Source organism: Rhinolophus ferrumequinum, chromosome 9 (assembly GCF_004115265.2).
Source record: "Rhinolophus ferrumequinum isolate MPI-CBG mRhiFer1 chromosome 9, mRhiFer1_v1.p, whole genome shotgun sequence".
Classification (NCBI taxonomy): domain Eukaryota; kingdom Metazoa; phylum Chordata; class Mammalia; order Chiroptera; family Rhinolophidae; genus Rhinolophus; species Rhinolophus ferrumequinum.
Window position 1 is genome coordinate 70,318,451 of NC_046292.1, and position 13,879 is coordinate 70,332,329.

The window sequence follows — 13,879 nt, forward strand, 5'->3', positions numbered from 1 at the left end:
GACCAATGAAAGCAAACTCTATAAATACACAGAATGTCTTTCTTTGAACTCTCTGACTTCTCTGATAATTGGCGTTTCTATCTCTGCACAATGAACATTAAAGCTCTTCTAGCCCTTTTACACAAGAAAGTAATACTAATAATTGGGAGCTTGTAGGTTTATACATACAGTATTTTTTAACATCCCCTGTGACTTTTCAATGATAAAATTTGAGAGTTACCTAATGTTTTGAATATTCTCAAATTTTTATATTTTTCATTTTTGGTTCTGATTATGGAAGACATTTCAATGCTATTTCTGACTTCTGTTACACAGTAACATATCTAGTTTGCATTAGTCAGAGTAGACTAAAATATGCTGGGTAGCAAAAAAGTTCAAATTGCAGTGGCTTAACACAACAAAAGTTTATTTCTCCAAGTAAATATCCACATGCAAAAAGATGAATATAGACCCATATCTCACAGTGTACCCCCAAATGAACTCAAAATCATAGACTGAAATGTAAGAGCTAAACATACGAAAGTTCTAGAAGAAAACATAACAGAAAATCTGTGATTTTGGGTGAAGCAAAGAATTCTTAGATGTAAGATCAAAAGCATGTGGCATTTAAAAAAGATAAATTGGATTTCATCAAAATTAAAAATCTGGGACTTCAAAAGTATTGGGCTATTATTTATAAAAGCCAAAGATTGGCAACAAGTCAAATACTACGCATCAACTGGTAATTAGATCAACAAAAAATGGTCCATTTATACAATAGAGTACTATTCAGCAATTTAAAGAACTATTGACATATGGTACAAAATGGATGAACCTTAAAAATATTGTGCTGGTTGAAAGAAGCCAGACCAAAACACTATATATTATATGAATTAATTTATATGAAATGTCCAGAAAAGGCAAAACTATAGAGATAGCAGATTGTCTGGGGTTGGGAGTAGGAACAGGATTGACTGAAAATGGACATAATGACTATTTTGGAGGTGGTGAAATGATTTGAAACTGGATTGTGGTGATGGCTGCACAACTCTCATCTGTGCTTAGTGTCATTTAGGGACCCAAAATGACAGATGTTTTATCTCAACACATGCTTCCATGATCACCACAGTAGGGGAGGGGAATGTGTGTCTGCCTCTTAAAGATTTTCCTACCTCTCCCATTTTATTGGTAAAAAGCAAGTTGCAGGGCCATGCCAACTTTCAAGGATTCAAGAGTGTGTAATTTGTGTCTGAAAGAGAGGAAAAGCAGAATTTTTGTGAACATCCCTAATGACTCTCACAGAAATAAATAAAAATGAAGGGTACTGATTACTCTGACTAGAGTTACTTTGATTTGCACCTGAGAGACTCACTGACATTTGTTTCTTCTTAAAGTCCTAATCCTTTGCATGTTGCTTAGTTAGAAATTTCTAAGACCACAGTAACAGTCATTCTTTGTATATTACTGTGACTTTCTCAGTGTCCTTGATTCCCTGAGCACCTGGTTTCCTTAAATGATTGCAATTTTGAATGCATGTTTACATAGAAACACAAGCTTTTATTAGAATACTTTTGAGTGACTACAGAGGCCAACATCATACCAGTAAATGGAAATTATAGGAAGGCAGATTGTACATCTACATAAGGGAGAATTTTCTAATTACTAAGGTTTCTGAAGTTTAAACGACTGCTTCTGAGGTACTGAACCATTGAAGATGCTGAAGTTGAGGCTTGATGATCACTTGAGAGAAACGTGGAGAACAGACCAAATGTTCTCCAAAACTGATGGTCTATGATTAGGCTTACCTGCACAGCAAATATACCTGTTTGTATAACAACTGCATCTGTTTTTGGACTGCATCTACTTTTTTTAAGTCAAAACTCAAACTCTCAACCAAAAGTGTAAAGGGCATTGAAGACGAATCTATGAAAAACTGTTAAAACAGAATTCAGACAAAGTGAAATTTGGAAGATAGCAGATAGGTTGAGGCTGCAGTAAGCAGACAAGACTTAGAATTTTATTAGGGCTATTAGGAGAAGCAAAGGAGTAAAAGGGTATGACTAAAATATTTATAATATTTAATGGTGTGGATAAAAATGAGTATTTATTTGCCAAATCCTGAGATCAGAGGCTGAGGAATCCCTTCTGAAATATGAGCAAAGTGAGTTTAGGCCACAAGAAATACTTTTTGCAGAGAGAGAAAAAGTATGGTATTAATTATCCCTTTGTTGTAATATGAGACAAAAACATAAAATAATTAAACAAATATTATGACAAAGTTATAAACAAAGGTATCACACGTAGCTACTAACAGGAGCTGGGTTGTATCTAAGTATAATTCAGAGAGACAGCATGCACTCTCAGTTTGTCACTTGAGACCCCTGTCGGCAGCAGAATATTGGCAGGCTTAGGGTCAGCCTTAGTATGAGAAAGTTCTCCATTCCTAAACTAAACCACTTTGCCCGCTTTTATTCTCAGGTTTCATGACAATTAAGAAGGATTGTAAAGCAGATAAACCTTTCATCGTCAGGGGAAAAGAAAGTCCGAAAATCTTCTATATAAGCAGCTCCTGATTAGAAGGAATTTGGGGCTGGACCATAATCGGCGAACAAATTTCATTCTGACATCCAAGGTCTCCTGTCCGCTGAAGGAAACTGAAGCGGAGGCCTCAGGGTGAAGATAGAAGAAACGTACTTTATCTAAGGTATTCTCCAAGGAAATCGGCAGGGCAAGATGTGGCGAGCAACACCCTATTTCTCAGGAGAAGAAAGTGGAGATTAGACACGACGCTTTCCTTTATAGCAGAAACAGCTGTACCACAGCCGACTGCCGGGAGCGCAGCGCTCACTATTGTGTTAGCACCGGCGGCGGAAGGACTCAGTGCCGCCGTAACGTTAAAGAGTCCTTCTTTGTTCAGCTCCGGTCCGGGACGCAGGGCGCGGTGTTCTTCCGCGCTCGCCGCATAGTCCCCGCCCCCTCGCGGCTCTGGAGAGCTGCCATTCGGCACCGGAGTCGCTCCGCGCTCCCAGAATGCACCGGCAGTCCGCGGGAAACCAAAATGGCGAAGGGCTGTAGCGAAGTGGGCTGTGTTTAAGGCCGGTGTAAGAACGTTCAGTCTTACCCCCAACCCTCGTCCCCTGGACCTCGGTTTGTGCGTGTGTATGTGCGGGGTGTCCGGTGGGGCGGGTGCCCAGTAAGTGCTGGACTCGCAGGGGAAGCGCCCACGGGGACGTGATTGGTTGTTTTTTTCCTGTATGAAGCGGTTGGCACCACTGAAGTGACCGAATGAGGTGAGACCTTCGCCTGGGAACCAGGCTCTTCCGGAGGAGGCTGGGGGGTGGGGAGGAAGAAAGGAAGCAAGTATAAAAGGAAAGATGGAGGCTCGAGGTGGGGGTGGAGGCTGTGGTGTGTGTATGTTGAAAAGAATGGATGGAAAAGAGTAGTCAGTTGGGTGTTGGAGAAAATAGGGACTAAAGGAGGGATCTGGGCGTTGGGGAAGTCGGTTGGAGGAACAAGATGAAACGTTTAGGCGGGGAAGCTGTGTTTGGAGGGGCAGGAAGGAACCTGGGGGCGGGAGACGGTTGGAGGGGCAGGATGAACCTGGTGATGAAGGAGCCGTTGGGAAATACGGACCAAAGGAGATGTGGGGTGCAAAGTGAAGAGACTGCCTGGGACCTTAGGGGGCGCAAAGGGAAGTAGCAGCTTGGAACGGAAGGTGATGGAATTGTGTGGAATTGGAGTATGGGGGTAGAGTAGAAGGGCACGATGGAGTACGAGGATAAGGGGAACACTGAGTGGAGCCTGGTAGCAAACCCCGAAAGCTTAAAGGAAAGAAGTGGAAGAGAAAGTGTGAGGTGGGGGAGAGGTACCTTACATTTAGAGCGCACTAAAAATCTGAGACAGTTCTATTTAATTAAATTAAGTCATATTCCTCGGATAGAGATTTGTATTGCTGTGTTCATTTTTACAACTGAGTTAATTACGGTTTAAGAGATTTTAACTAATTTGCCAAGATTTCTTAACATATTTTGATTATGCCAGAACTCTTAACTCTGACAGTGTTTTACAATCTGGTGTCCTTGGTTGCTAGAATTTTTCTTTGGAAGCAACTAGAGGGAACAGATGGATTTATGGGGGTGCTTTGACGAGCAGTAAGGGTTTGTGAACAATGGGAAAAGGGATATGGAATGTTAGTCTATTTTTTAAAGCATTTAACTTTAAAGGTGGAACCCATGGACTAATTCAAATATGAAAACCAAGGTAGGCCTGTGTATAACATAAGAAAGCATGTGGAGTCAGCACAGAATTAGAAATATGTAAATAGGGCCTGATTTAATTTGACTCCAGATGCTCCAGTAGTAGTAACTTTCTCCTTTAGATTGATTCCATGTGACCCTCCTGTATACCTTGCCTGCAGGCTGGTTTCAATTTCCATGTTTTCATTCTCTTGAGAATTCCTTTTTTGGCGGTGGATTGCAAACACAGTGAATTTAAAAATATTTAATGTGGATAAAGTAAAATGAACTCAAATTCTAAAGTGACCTTTTCAAAGGTTTGAAAATACTTTAAATGGAGCCATTTTAGGTGCCCAGTAGTTTTGGTAAGGAAAGAGTTCATTTTCAATTTCTTAACATAGAGCATTCTGTTCTTGATATTTGGAATGTTGTTCACACTCCAAGCATTCGCAGTGATAGCTTGAGAGGGAATAGTAGGTGAAATTTTCTGTTTTTATCTTTGTAGGTTCCTAAATGTAAAAATGTATAATTCACATTTTAAATTTGCTCACCTTCAGTTTTTTTAAAGTACTAAAAATATTCTAAAATATTTGAATTAAGAGTGCACCTGTTTCCTGATACTGCATCTTCATGTTAATAGGCATTAACAGAAATCTATACCTGTCAGATTGAAAGTGTACACAATTTTAGAACTAGCAGTATAGAAATCATCTGGTTAAACTTTTATTCTAGATAAACACAATATATTTAATCATCCTTTTCATTATGCCTGTTGCTTCAGAGCTCAGTTTGGAGAGGCATTTTATTCTATGTATTTTGCTATGGGTGCTTTAATGTCATGGATTATAAATACACCTTTTCATTAGATCTTTGAAAGGATAATTTGCTCTATTTATATTTCATCATAATCTTTACATCTGACTTTAGGAAACTGGTGATAATCTATTTTAACACATGGAGAAATTTGCCTCTTAGGAGTTGTCATGGCCAACATCTGTAGCTTGGTGGTTCTGAAAGTAAAATCCAACTACATTTTATGTTAGTAAACTTAAAATGAATGATATTCCTTGGTTAATATTTTCATGCTTCATTTCCTCTATTTTTCGGGATTTGTTTATTGATACAGTGTAACAACCCCAAATTGGAATGTGGAAATTTCTTTTTGGATGTTTTTTATGCATTAGGGTAGTGCTGCCCAACAGAACTTTTGCACCAGTGGCAGTAATCTATATCTGCTCTTCTCAGTATGGAGGCCAATAGCCACATGTGGATGTTGAACACTAAAAATACAGTTGGTGAGACCGACAACTAAATTTATAATTAAATTAAAACTAAAATTTGAATGGCCATATGTAATTAACTAGTGGCTGCTGTATTGGACAGCGTAGTATTAAGGGTTATTGCATCCATTTATTAGGAATTGTCACATCACTAACCACGGAAATCCAGGAACCCAAGAGTAAGGAACTGTCTTAGAACTAAGGGAATTTAAATTCTTTGTCCTTTTTTAAGATGAAGTAGTCTTCATTTTTGCCACATATCATGTCTTCTGTCATCTCTCTGTTTTCATATAACATTGCTGAAGAATATTGAAGGTAGTACCTTCTGTGGGCTTTTTAAGATAGAAGAAGCTGTTTCCTTTGTTGAAAAACAGCAAAAATGGATGTTAGGAAAGTTAGTTTACTTTGTTACTTTTTTTAAAAAATTACTTTTTTTAAATAAAAAAACTTATTAAGGAAAATAAAATATATACAAAGTGAACAGAAATAGTATAATGAACTTTTTTGTATACATGCCCGTTTCGTGTATCTTTAACCAATGGTATGTATGCGTTACCCTCATGGCAGATGATGTTGAGCATCTTTTCCATGTAGTCATTGACCTTTTGTTTACCTTTGGAGAGCTGTCTATTCGTGTCCTTTGCCCATGTGAAAAAATTGTATTTATCTTTTTATTGTTGAGTTGTAGGCAATTCTTTCTTTATATATTTTGGATACAAGTCCCTTATCAGATGTATGATTTGCAATTATTTTCTCCCGTTCTGTGGGTTGTCTTTTCACTTGGTGATGTCCTTTGAAGCACAAAAGTTTTTAATTTTGATGTAGTTCAATTTATCGCCTTTTTTTTGCTTGTGCTTTGATGTCATAGGTAAGAAAATGTTGTCTAATTCCAGCACAGTTTTGACTAATTGATATACCTGTGCATCTCATACCCTTATCATGGTATAGAATATTTCTCTTTTCCCAGAAAGCTCACATATAGCCTTTCTCAGCCATTTCCCTTCCCAACTACTGTTTTGATATTTTTCTCTTTAGATTAATTTGGTTTAGAACTTCATATAAATGGAATCCTACAATATGCATATCAGTTAAATTTTTTTAAATTTTGCTTCATAAAGCTAAAACTGAAGGCTTAGCTTGAAAATCCCATTCTGTAAGGGATATTGTAGTAGTGGCTTAAGAATCTTAAAGCATGTCATGGTAGTCTTGACCAACACTTCGTGTAATATAAAGTTTTTTAATGGCTTTTGAAGATAGTTTTTGTATTTTGAGTCGATAAAATTGAGTAAGGACCGAATGAGTGTGTGCTTCCAAATGTTGCCTAATATGAGGATTTGAAAATTGGGAACAGGGCAATGTGAGGGATCCTTGTGATGATGGAAATATTGGTATCTTCACTATATTGATATAAATATTTTGGTTGTCATGTTATTCTATAGTTTTCAAAGATAGTACCATTTCCGGAAATTGGGTAAAAGTTACACAGAATCTATTAAATATTTCTTAAAACTACATGTGAACCTATAGTTATCTCAAACTAAAACATTTGTTCAATTAAAAAATTCAAGTATTAGGAGAACAAAATAGACCAAAGCAGGCATATCCAAAAACAGGTCGAATTTGTTTGATTTCAGTCAGCCAGGTGCCAGAACAAACTAAAGGTGAGCTTTTTGTCTTTATCTACCCTTCTATTGAAGTTTATATTGCAGAAAAAGCTCCCACAACTTTTTTGGTCGTGTGAGGAATGTAAGACACAGTTGTCTTGTGGAAAGTACTTAATATATACTCATAAGATTGGGTCTGTGTTTAATCTGCTACCTCAGCAGCAGCTTTAGGTTTCTTTTTTTTTTTTTTTTTAAACCTATAAAATGGAGATGTTACCCACCTGTCTTATTGCTGGGAGGATAAAGAAGGAAAATACAGGAGAAAGCACTTTATAAACTCTAGGTGCAATATAATTGTATAGTGTTAATCTTGAAAATCCTTTCCCCAGAATAGTTGTTACGTAGAACAAGAGAGCTGTGTATACCTGTGATGAAACCTGTCCACGAAAAACACTTCCCAGATGATGAGTATGTCGAATACTGGATAGTTTATTTTGCCCTATTCAGAATTATGATTTCAAACATGTTAATTAAACTACCATGTACCCTGTTGCATATAATACATTTAGAAGTGTTACTTAACCAAATGTACATGTTTTAAAAACCATGTTTAGTTAAAGTCTGAAAAATACTGGCCCTTGGTATTTTGGGATATTTTATAAATTGCTGACCAACCTTACGGAATTCTAATTGACATTAAATAAGTGCCAGAATCACTGCTTGAGATAAAAAAAAAAAAAAAAAAAAAAAAAAAAAAAAAAAACCAAAGCAAACAAGACCGGTTCCTTAAAACTCATACCCTAGAGATTCAAACTCAAGGTTTGGTATGGGTTTTTGTATATTTTTTTGTGTTTTAAAATTTTTCCCACTTTATTTTGTTCTGCAGCCAAGGTTAAGAAATACTAGATTTTGTTTGAGGGTCAGGATTAGAAACTTACAATTCTTACTAAAACATTACTAAGCTGTACAAAGGACAGACTAATAATAGACATGTTTTTCATACTTGAAATAAAAAAGAAAAATATTTTTGTACTGTTTCCATCACGCTCACTTAAAATCTTTAAAATTGGTGGTTAATAAAGTACTCGTGGTTAATGGAACTTTGTAGCCTGGGAAACTTGTGGACTGTTAAATGTTTCATAAAATTGCATTTAGTTGTTATAAGATAAAGAATTCTCCTTTCAGCAGAGGCTAGGGATATTATAAGCAGGGATTGTTTTCATTAGCTAGGAAGTAAATGACCTTCCATGTACTTTATTTTTTATTTTTTTAATTTTAATTTTTTTCAATTACACTCGACATTCAATATTATGTTAGTTTCAGGAGTACAGCATAGTGGTTAGACATATATATAACTTACGAAGTGATCCCCTTGATAAGTTTAGCACCCACTTGGCACCATATATAGTTATTAAATATTATGGACTATATTTCCTATGCTGTACTTTACTTCTCCTTGACTATTTTGTAAGTGCCAATTTGTACTTATTAATCCCTTCACCTTTTTCACCCAGCCTCTGAACCCTCCTCCATCTGTCAACCATCAGTTTGTTATCTGAGTCTTTTTCTGTTTTTTGTTCATTTGTTTTGTTTTTTAGATTCCACATGTAAATGAAATCATATGGTATTTGTCTTTCTCTGTCTGACTTATTTCATTTAGTGTAATGGTTTTTAGGTCCATCCATGTTGTCCCAAATGGTAAGATTTCATTCTTTTTATGGCCAATTAATATTCCATTGTATACAGGTACCACATCTTCTTTATCCAGTTGTCTGTTGATGGACACTTAGGTTGCTTCCATATCTTGGCTATTGCAAATAGTGCTGCAGTGAACATAGGGGTGCATATATCTTTTTGAATTAGTGTTTTGAATTTCTTCGGATAAATACCTAGAAGTGGAATTGCTGGGTAGTAAGGTAGTTCTATTTTTAATTTTTTCAGGAATCTCCATACTGTTTTCCATAGTGGCCGCACCAATTTGCAATCCCACCAACAGTTTCTCCACATCCTTGCCAACACTTGTTTGTTGATTTGATAGCCATTCTGACAGGTGTGAGTTGGTAGCTCATTGTGGTTTTAATTTGCACTTCTCTCCATGTACTTTCTAAAACTAAAATAAGATTTTAGATTATAATGAAAACAGTGGGCGCTATTTTTCCTTTCGGTTAGGTCGGGGGTAAAGAATCCTTCCCAAAGTCAAAGTTCCTCCTGAGTGTCCTTTTTTCTGTTTTTCTCTAGGTATTAGACAGTCTTTTCCACTTTTGGCAGTTGTCTAAATCCATTACTTAGATTTTTCTTTCTCAAAAACAGACTGAAAAATATGATGTTATTCTCAGTTGTTTTAAGAGTTTTATTCCTGCTCATTAGAGAGGAACAAACAAAAGTGGTTATTTGCAAAGATTAAAAATAATTTAGATAGATGATGTGATACAGAATTGCACACCTGAAATCTATGTAATTTTACTAACAATTGTCACCCCAATAAATTTAAAAAATAAATAAATTTTAAAAAAGTGGAAACAAAAAAAAAAGGAAAAAAGTAATAATTTAGAACATTCTTATAGTATTTGTTAGTGCAGTGGTTCTCAAACTTTTTGGTCTCAGGACCAGTATATACTCTTAATTACTGAATACTCCAAGAACTTTTTATGTAGGTCATCTTTATCAACATTTACTGTGTTAGAAATTAAAACAGAAAGTTTAAAAACAAGAGTACATATGTGTACATACCATTAGTCTTCAGAGCGAAATCATCACATATTTATTTAGTCTCTGGAAAATTCCACTCTACACTCGTGGGAGAAGGAGAATGAAAAAGGCAAATACCTCAGTATTATTTTGAAACTAGCTGTGACCTTGTAGATCTTGTAGATCCCCAGGGACCATACCTTGAGACCTGCTAATCGAATCTATTTCTGTAGGGAGTTAGGACGGTTTTATGCAATCCAGGGTGTTTAGCATTCCTAGCCTCTTTTTAAGCATATATTTTGCCTCTTCATAGAAAAAAACGTGAGGCTTTCAGATATGAACTGTCTACTTCCTATCTTCACATCTACCAACTTAACTATAAATGCACCCTTCCTCATATCAGAAGAAAGGTACCTTCTGTGATACAAGGCTAGTCTTTTTCCCTTATATCAGAGGTGTCCAAACTTTTTTCACCGTTTTTCACCAAGGGCCATATGCAGTAAAATACACAAACAGCCGGGCCACTCACTCGAGGTGAAGTATGTATTGCCTCACCTGGTTTGTTTAAGTAAAGTAAATACATTTTTGGAATTTGCTGCTGGCCAGTTAACAATGGATTGCGGGCCAAGGCCGTAGTTTGGACACCCCTGATCTAGATGTATGTAGCCTTCTCCTCTTTAAGTAGCCATGCTCCTTGAAAAAATGATTTCAACTTCTTCAGCTATCAAAGTATTAGTAATAAAAATCTATTATTTTTCTGTACATACACTCATTTTAGAAAATTTAAATAGTAGAAAAACTTTAAAAGGATTTTATATCACACAGACAGCTACCAAAAATGCTTTTGTCTTGTCTCATTGTCTTATTTCTAAGCATGTTTTTTCATTTACATTAAACACTTTACAATTTCCTTTATTGGAATAATGCGTGTATTTTGACTAAAAATATCAAAGTACGGAAGGGCAAGCAGTTTAAAGTGAAAAGCTACAATACAGTCTTTGGGCCTTCCTGAGTTCTGCTTTGAGAGGAAATCACTTTAATTTTTAAGTGTTATATTCCTTTGGTTATTATCTCCATTATGCTACATAATACTTTTACACTACCATTTGATTCGTTTCAACTTGAGACATCCTGCTGTATAAAGGCCTTCTTGCTGTAATAATAGATTCAGTTCATTTATGCCCTACATCTCATCCCCTTTCCAGTTTTTGGGTTTTCTGTTGGTTAGTTCAGTAACTTTAAACTTAAACCTTTTTCTTATTCCATCAACTCTAGACTTTATTTCTCCATTTTGTAAGGTGAGTATTATTAAAGTCCCTACCTTTACTTGGTTTCTCTTCCTCCTTCCACCTCTCAATTTTTTTGTCATCTTTACTGTGCTTTTGTATTTTTAAATTTGATAACATTTAATCTGTTCTTAACCATAATTACCTGTGCTCTTTTATAGGCTGATTCTAAAGGTTACAAAGTGATAAACATCTTTTGTTATTTTGACTAAGTAAATCTTCTCTGCAGAACCTTATAGTACTGGGATTGCAGTTCCTTTCTTAAAACATTTTTTCCCCTTAAAATTTCTAACTCTTTTTCATATTTTCTCTGCTTTCTCTTATCTGTCAAGTTTTTCTAGTGTCTTATATGCTGCCTAGTTTGTAAACTCCTTTTTCCTCAAACACCTCTCCCTGGGGGCCCTCTTTCCTTTCATCTTAATCCAGATTGGTTGCTCTCTAGGTCTTTTTCATGGCTGCCATTCTGGGACTGCCTGTGTTGCTTTTTGGGTTGGAAGCACTGATGCTTGCATCCCATGTTTTTTCTTTCTTGGGTGATAATTGCTTATTTTGCTAGAGCCAAATCCTCAAGTTTCGGTTTAAGATCTTATAATGTATTTTATGTGGCTTCATTTAAAAAAAAATTAGTTTGGTTGATATAGATTGCTAGTTTGAACATTATTTTTCTTCATAATTTTGTGGTATTCCATTGTCTTCTAGAATCTAGTGTTGCTCTTTAGAGTCTAATTCTAAGTCTGATTCTCATTCCTGTGTAGGTAACTTAATTTTACTCTTTGGGCGCTTATGGGGTCTTCTGTGTTTAGTATTGTGCAATTTCGTATGAATTTAGGATTTTTAAAAATCAGTACTTCAAAAGTCCTATCGTTTTGAAGATTCCTGTCTCCTTTCAGCCTGTCTCCTTTTCTTTCATTATTATTTTACAAATAATTTTTCCTCACATCTGTTAGAATGGCTGTTATCAAAAAGACAAATAACAAGTGTTAGTGAGGATGTGGAGAAAAGGGTACCCTTGCACACTGTTGGTGGGCTTGTAAATTGGTGCAGCTACTATGGAAAACAATATAGAGGTTCCTCAAAAAATTAAAGATAGAACTGCATATCTTTTGGCAATTCCACTTCTGGATAGTTATCCAAAGAAAGCGAAAACACTTGAAAAGATATATATACACTTCTGTTTATTGCAGCATTATTTTTAATAGTCAAGATATGGAAGTGATTCATAAGAAGCCAACTTTTAACAGGATAGTATTTCTTAAACTAACCTATACCTTGGTGTCCATTGATGGATAAATGGATAAAGAAAATGTGTGTGTGTGTGTGTGTGTGTGTGTGTGTGTGTACAGTGGAATATTATTCAACCATAAAAAAGAACAAATTCTTTCTATTTATGACAACATGGATGAACCTTGAGGGAATTATGATAAGTGAAATAAGTCAGAGAAAGACAGATACTATATGATTTCATTTATATGTGGAATTTAAAACAACAGCAAAGACTGAGCTCACAGATAACAGAAAATAGATTGGTGATTGCCAGAGGTTGGAGGCGAGGTGCTGGCAAAATGGGTGATGTGGGTCAAAAAGGTGCAAACTTCCAGTTTAAAATAAATAAGTCACGGGGATGTAATGTATAGCATGGTGGCTAGTTAATGCTGTATTGCATATTTGAAAGTTGCTAAGACTAAATCTTAGAAGTTTTAGTCACACTTGTTTTGTTAGTTGAACCCTCATTTTTCTTCCTTCCCTCCCAGTTGCTGGTCATACTAATGATGGTTTAGATGTAGAGGAGGCAGCCAATTCTTGAGATGCTGCTCAAGAATGGTGGCATCTCAGTAACATGGGGAAGTAGATTTAAAAATCATTTCTTCCCCACAAGGAAGAAAGGGAAGGAAACAAGGGAGAAGGGAAGGAAAGGACTAATGCTGTAGTGAGTTGCTGTTATTGGGATTTTCAGGAGCATTGGGCCAAGGTGGGAAAGAAAAAAAAGATTGAGAAATACTTGTTTATGAGTTTCAAGCATGACAAATAAAGCCCTTTGTGGTCTGTTGCTAGACAACCTCATCTCTCAGGAATAATGAGAGATAATGAATTAATTGCGTTTGGGATGTTGGGAAGTGGGAATGAGGATTGTATGAGAAAGGTTAATTTGAGAAAGCATTTTATATTTTAAAGTGTTTTAGACTTTCTTTTTACTGTTGTGTTTCCTAAACTTAAGTAATTTAGTTGCCAACATTCTTTCTTGCCGTATCTGAGTATCGTCTTCATTGTTTATTTAACATTTTCTTTATATTAACTTTAAATTAACTCATTTAGCTTTAAGCAATAACCATCAATTTAGGATTAAACGTATTTTTAATACACATTAAAGTAATTACATAAAATGAAAAATGTCTTCTGCCAAGGTACTTGTTACAGCTCTCAGAGAAACACTTATGTTTCATCAAATATAAGATGCCATCAATTGCAAGATGTACCATTATTTGATGTATCACCAAGAAAGAAAAAGCCCTGCTAATCAAGCTGGAGCACAATGCTTATCATGTAACATTTTCATTTTATGCTGATTAAAAGACAGCTTTTATGCATCATTCTTGTAGCAACATAAAAAGGAAAGTATAAGTTAAGTACATTGGATTAAGGTATTCCTAGAACATTTTCCTGTTAAAAATTGGCTTCTTATGAATCACTTAAAAAAAAATAACAGCTTTAATGAGATATTTCATATTCCATTATAATTCACCCTTTTAAAGTACACAATTCAGTGGGTTTAAAAAAAATTATCGTTTGTAATCATCAGCATTATCTAA

At 35.6% G+C, this 13,879-nt stretch overlaps 1 protein-coding gene across 2 annotated transcripts in view; it reads left to right on the forward strand.

Annotated features, from left to right (window-relative positions):
* The first annotated feature begins 2,976 nt into the window (after nucleotides 1-2,976).
* MTF2 (metal response element binding transcription factor 2) overlaps nucleotides 2,977-13,879 on the forward strand; it is a 59,627-nt gene continuing 48,724 nt past the window's right edge. The window contains exon 1 of one of the 2 annotated variants that reach the window (XM_033115216.1): nucleotides 2,977-3,269. Coding sequence is in view for 1 of the 2 variants with exons in the window: in XM_033115215.1 (XP_032971106.1) it covers nucleotides 3,265-3,269 (5 nt within the window). In the remaining variant the exon portion in view is untranslated. The remainder of the gene's footprint in view (nucleotides 3,270-13,879) is intronic. The other variant, XM_033115215.1, reaches the window with a different exon arrangement.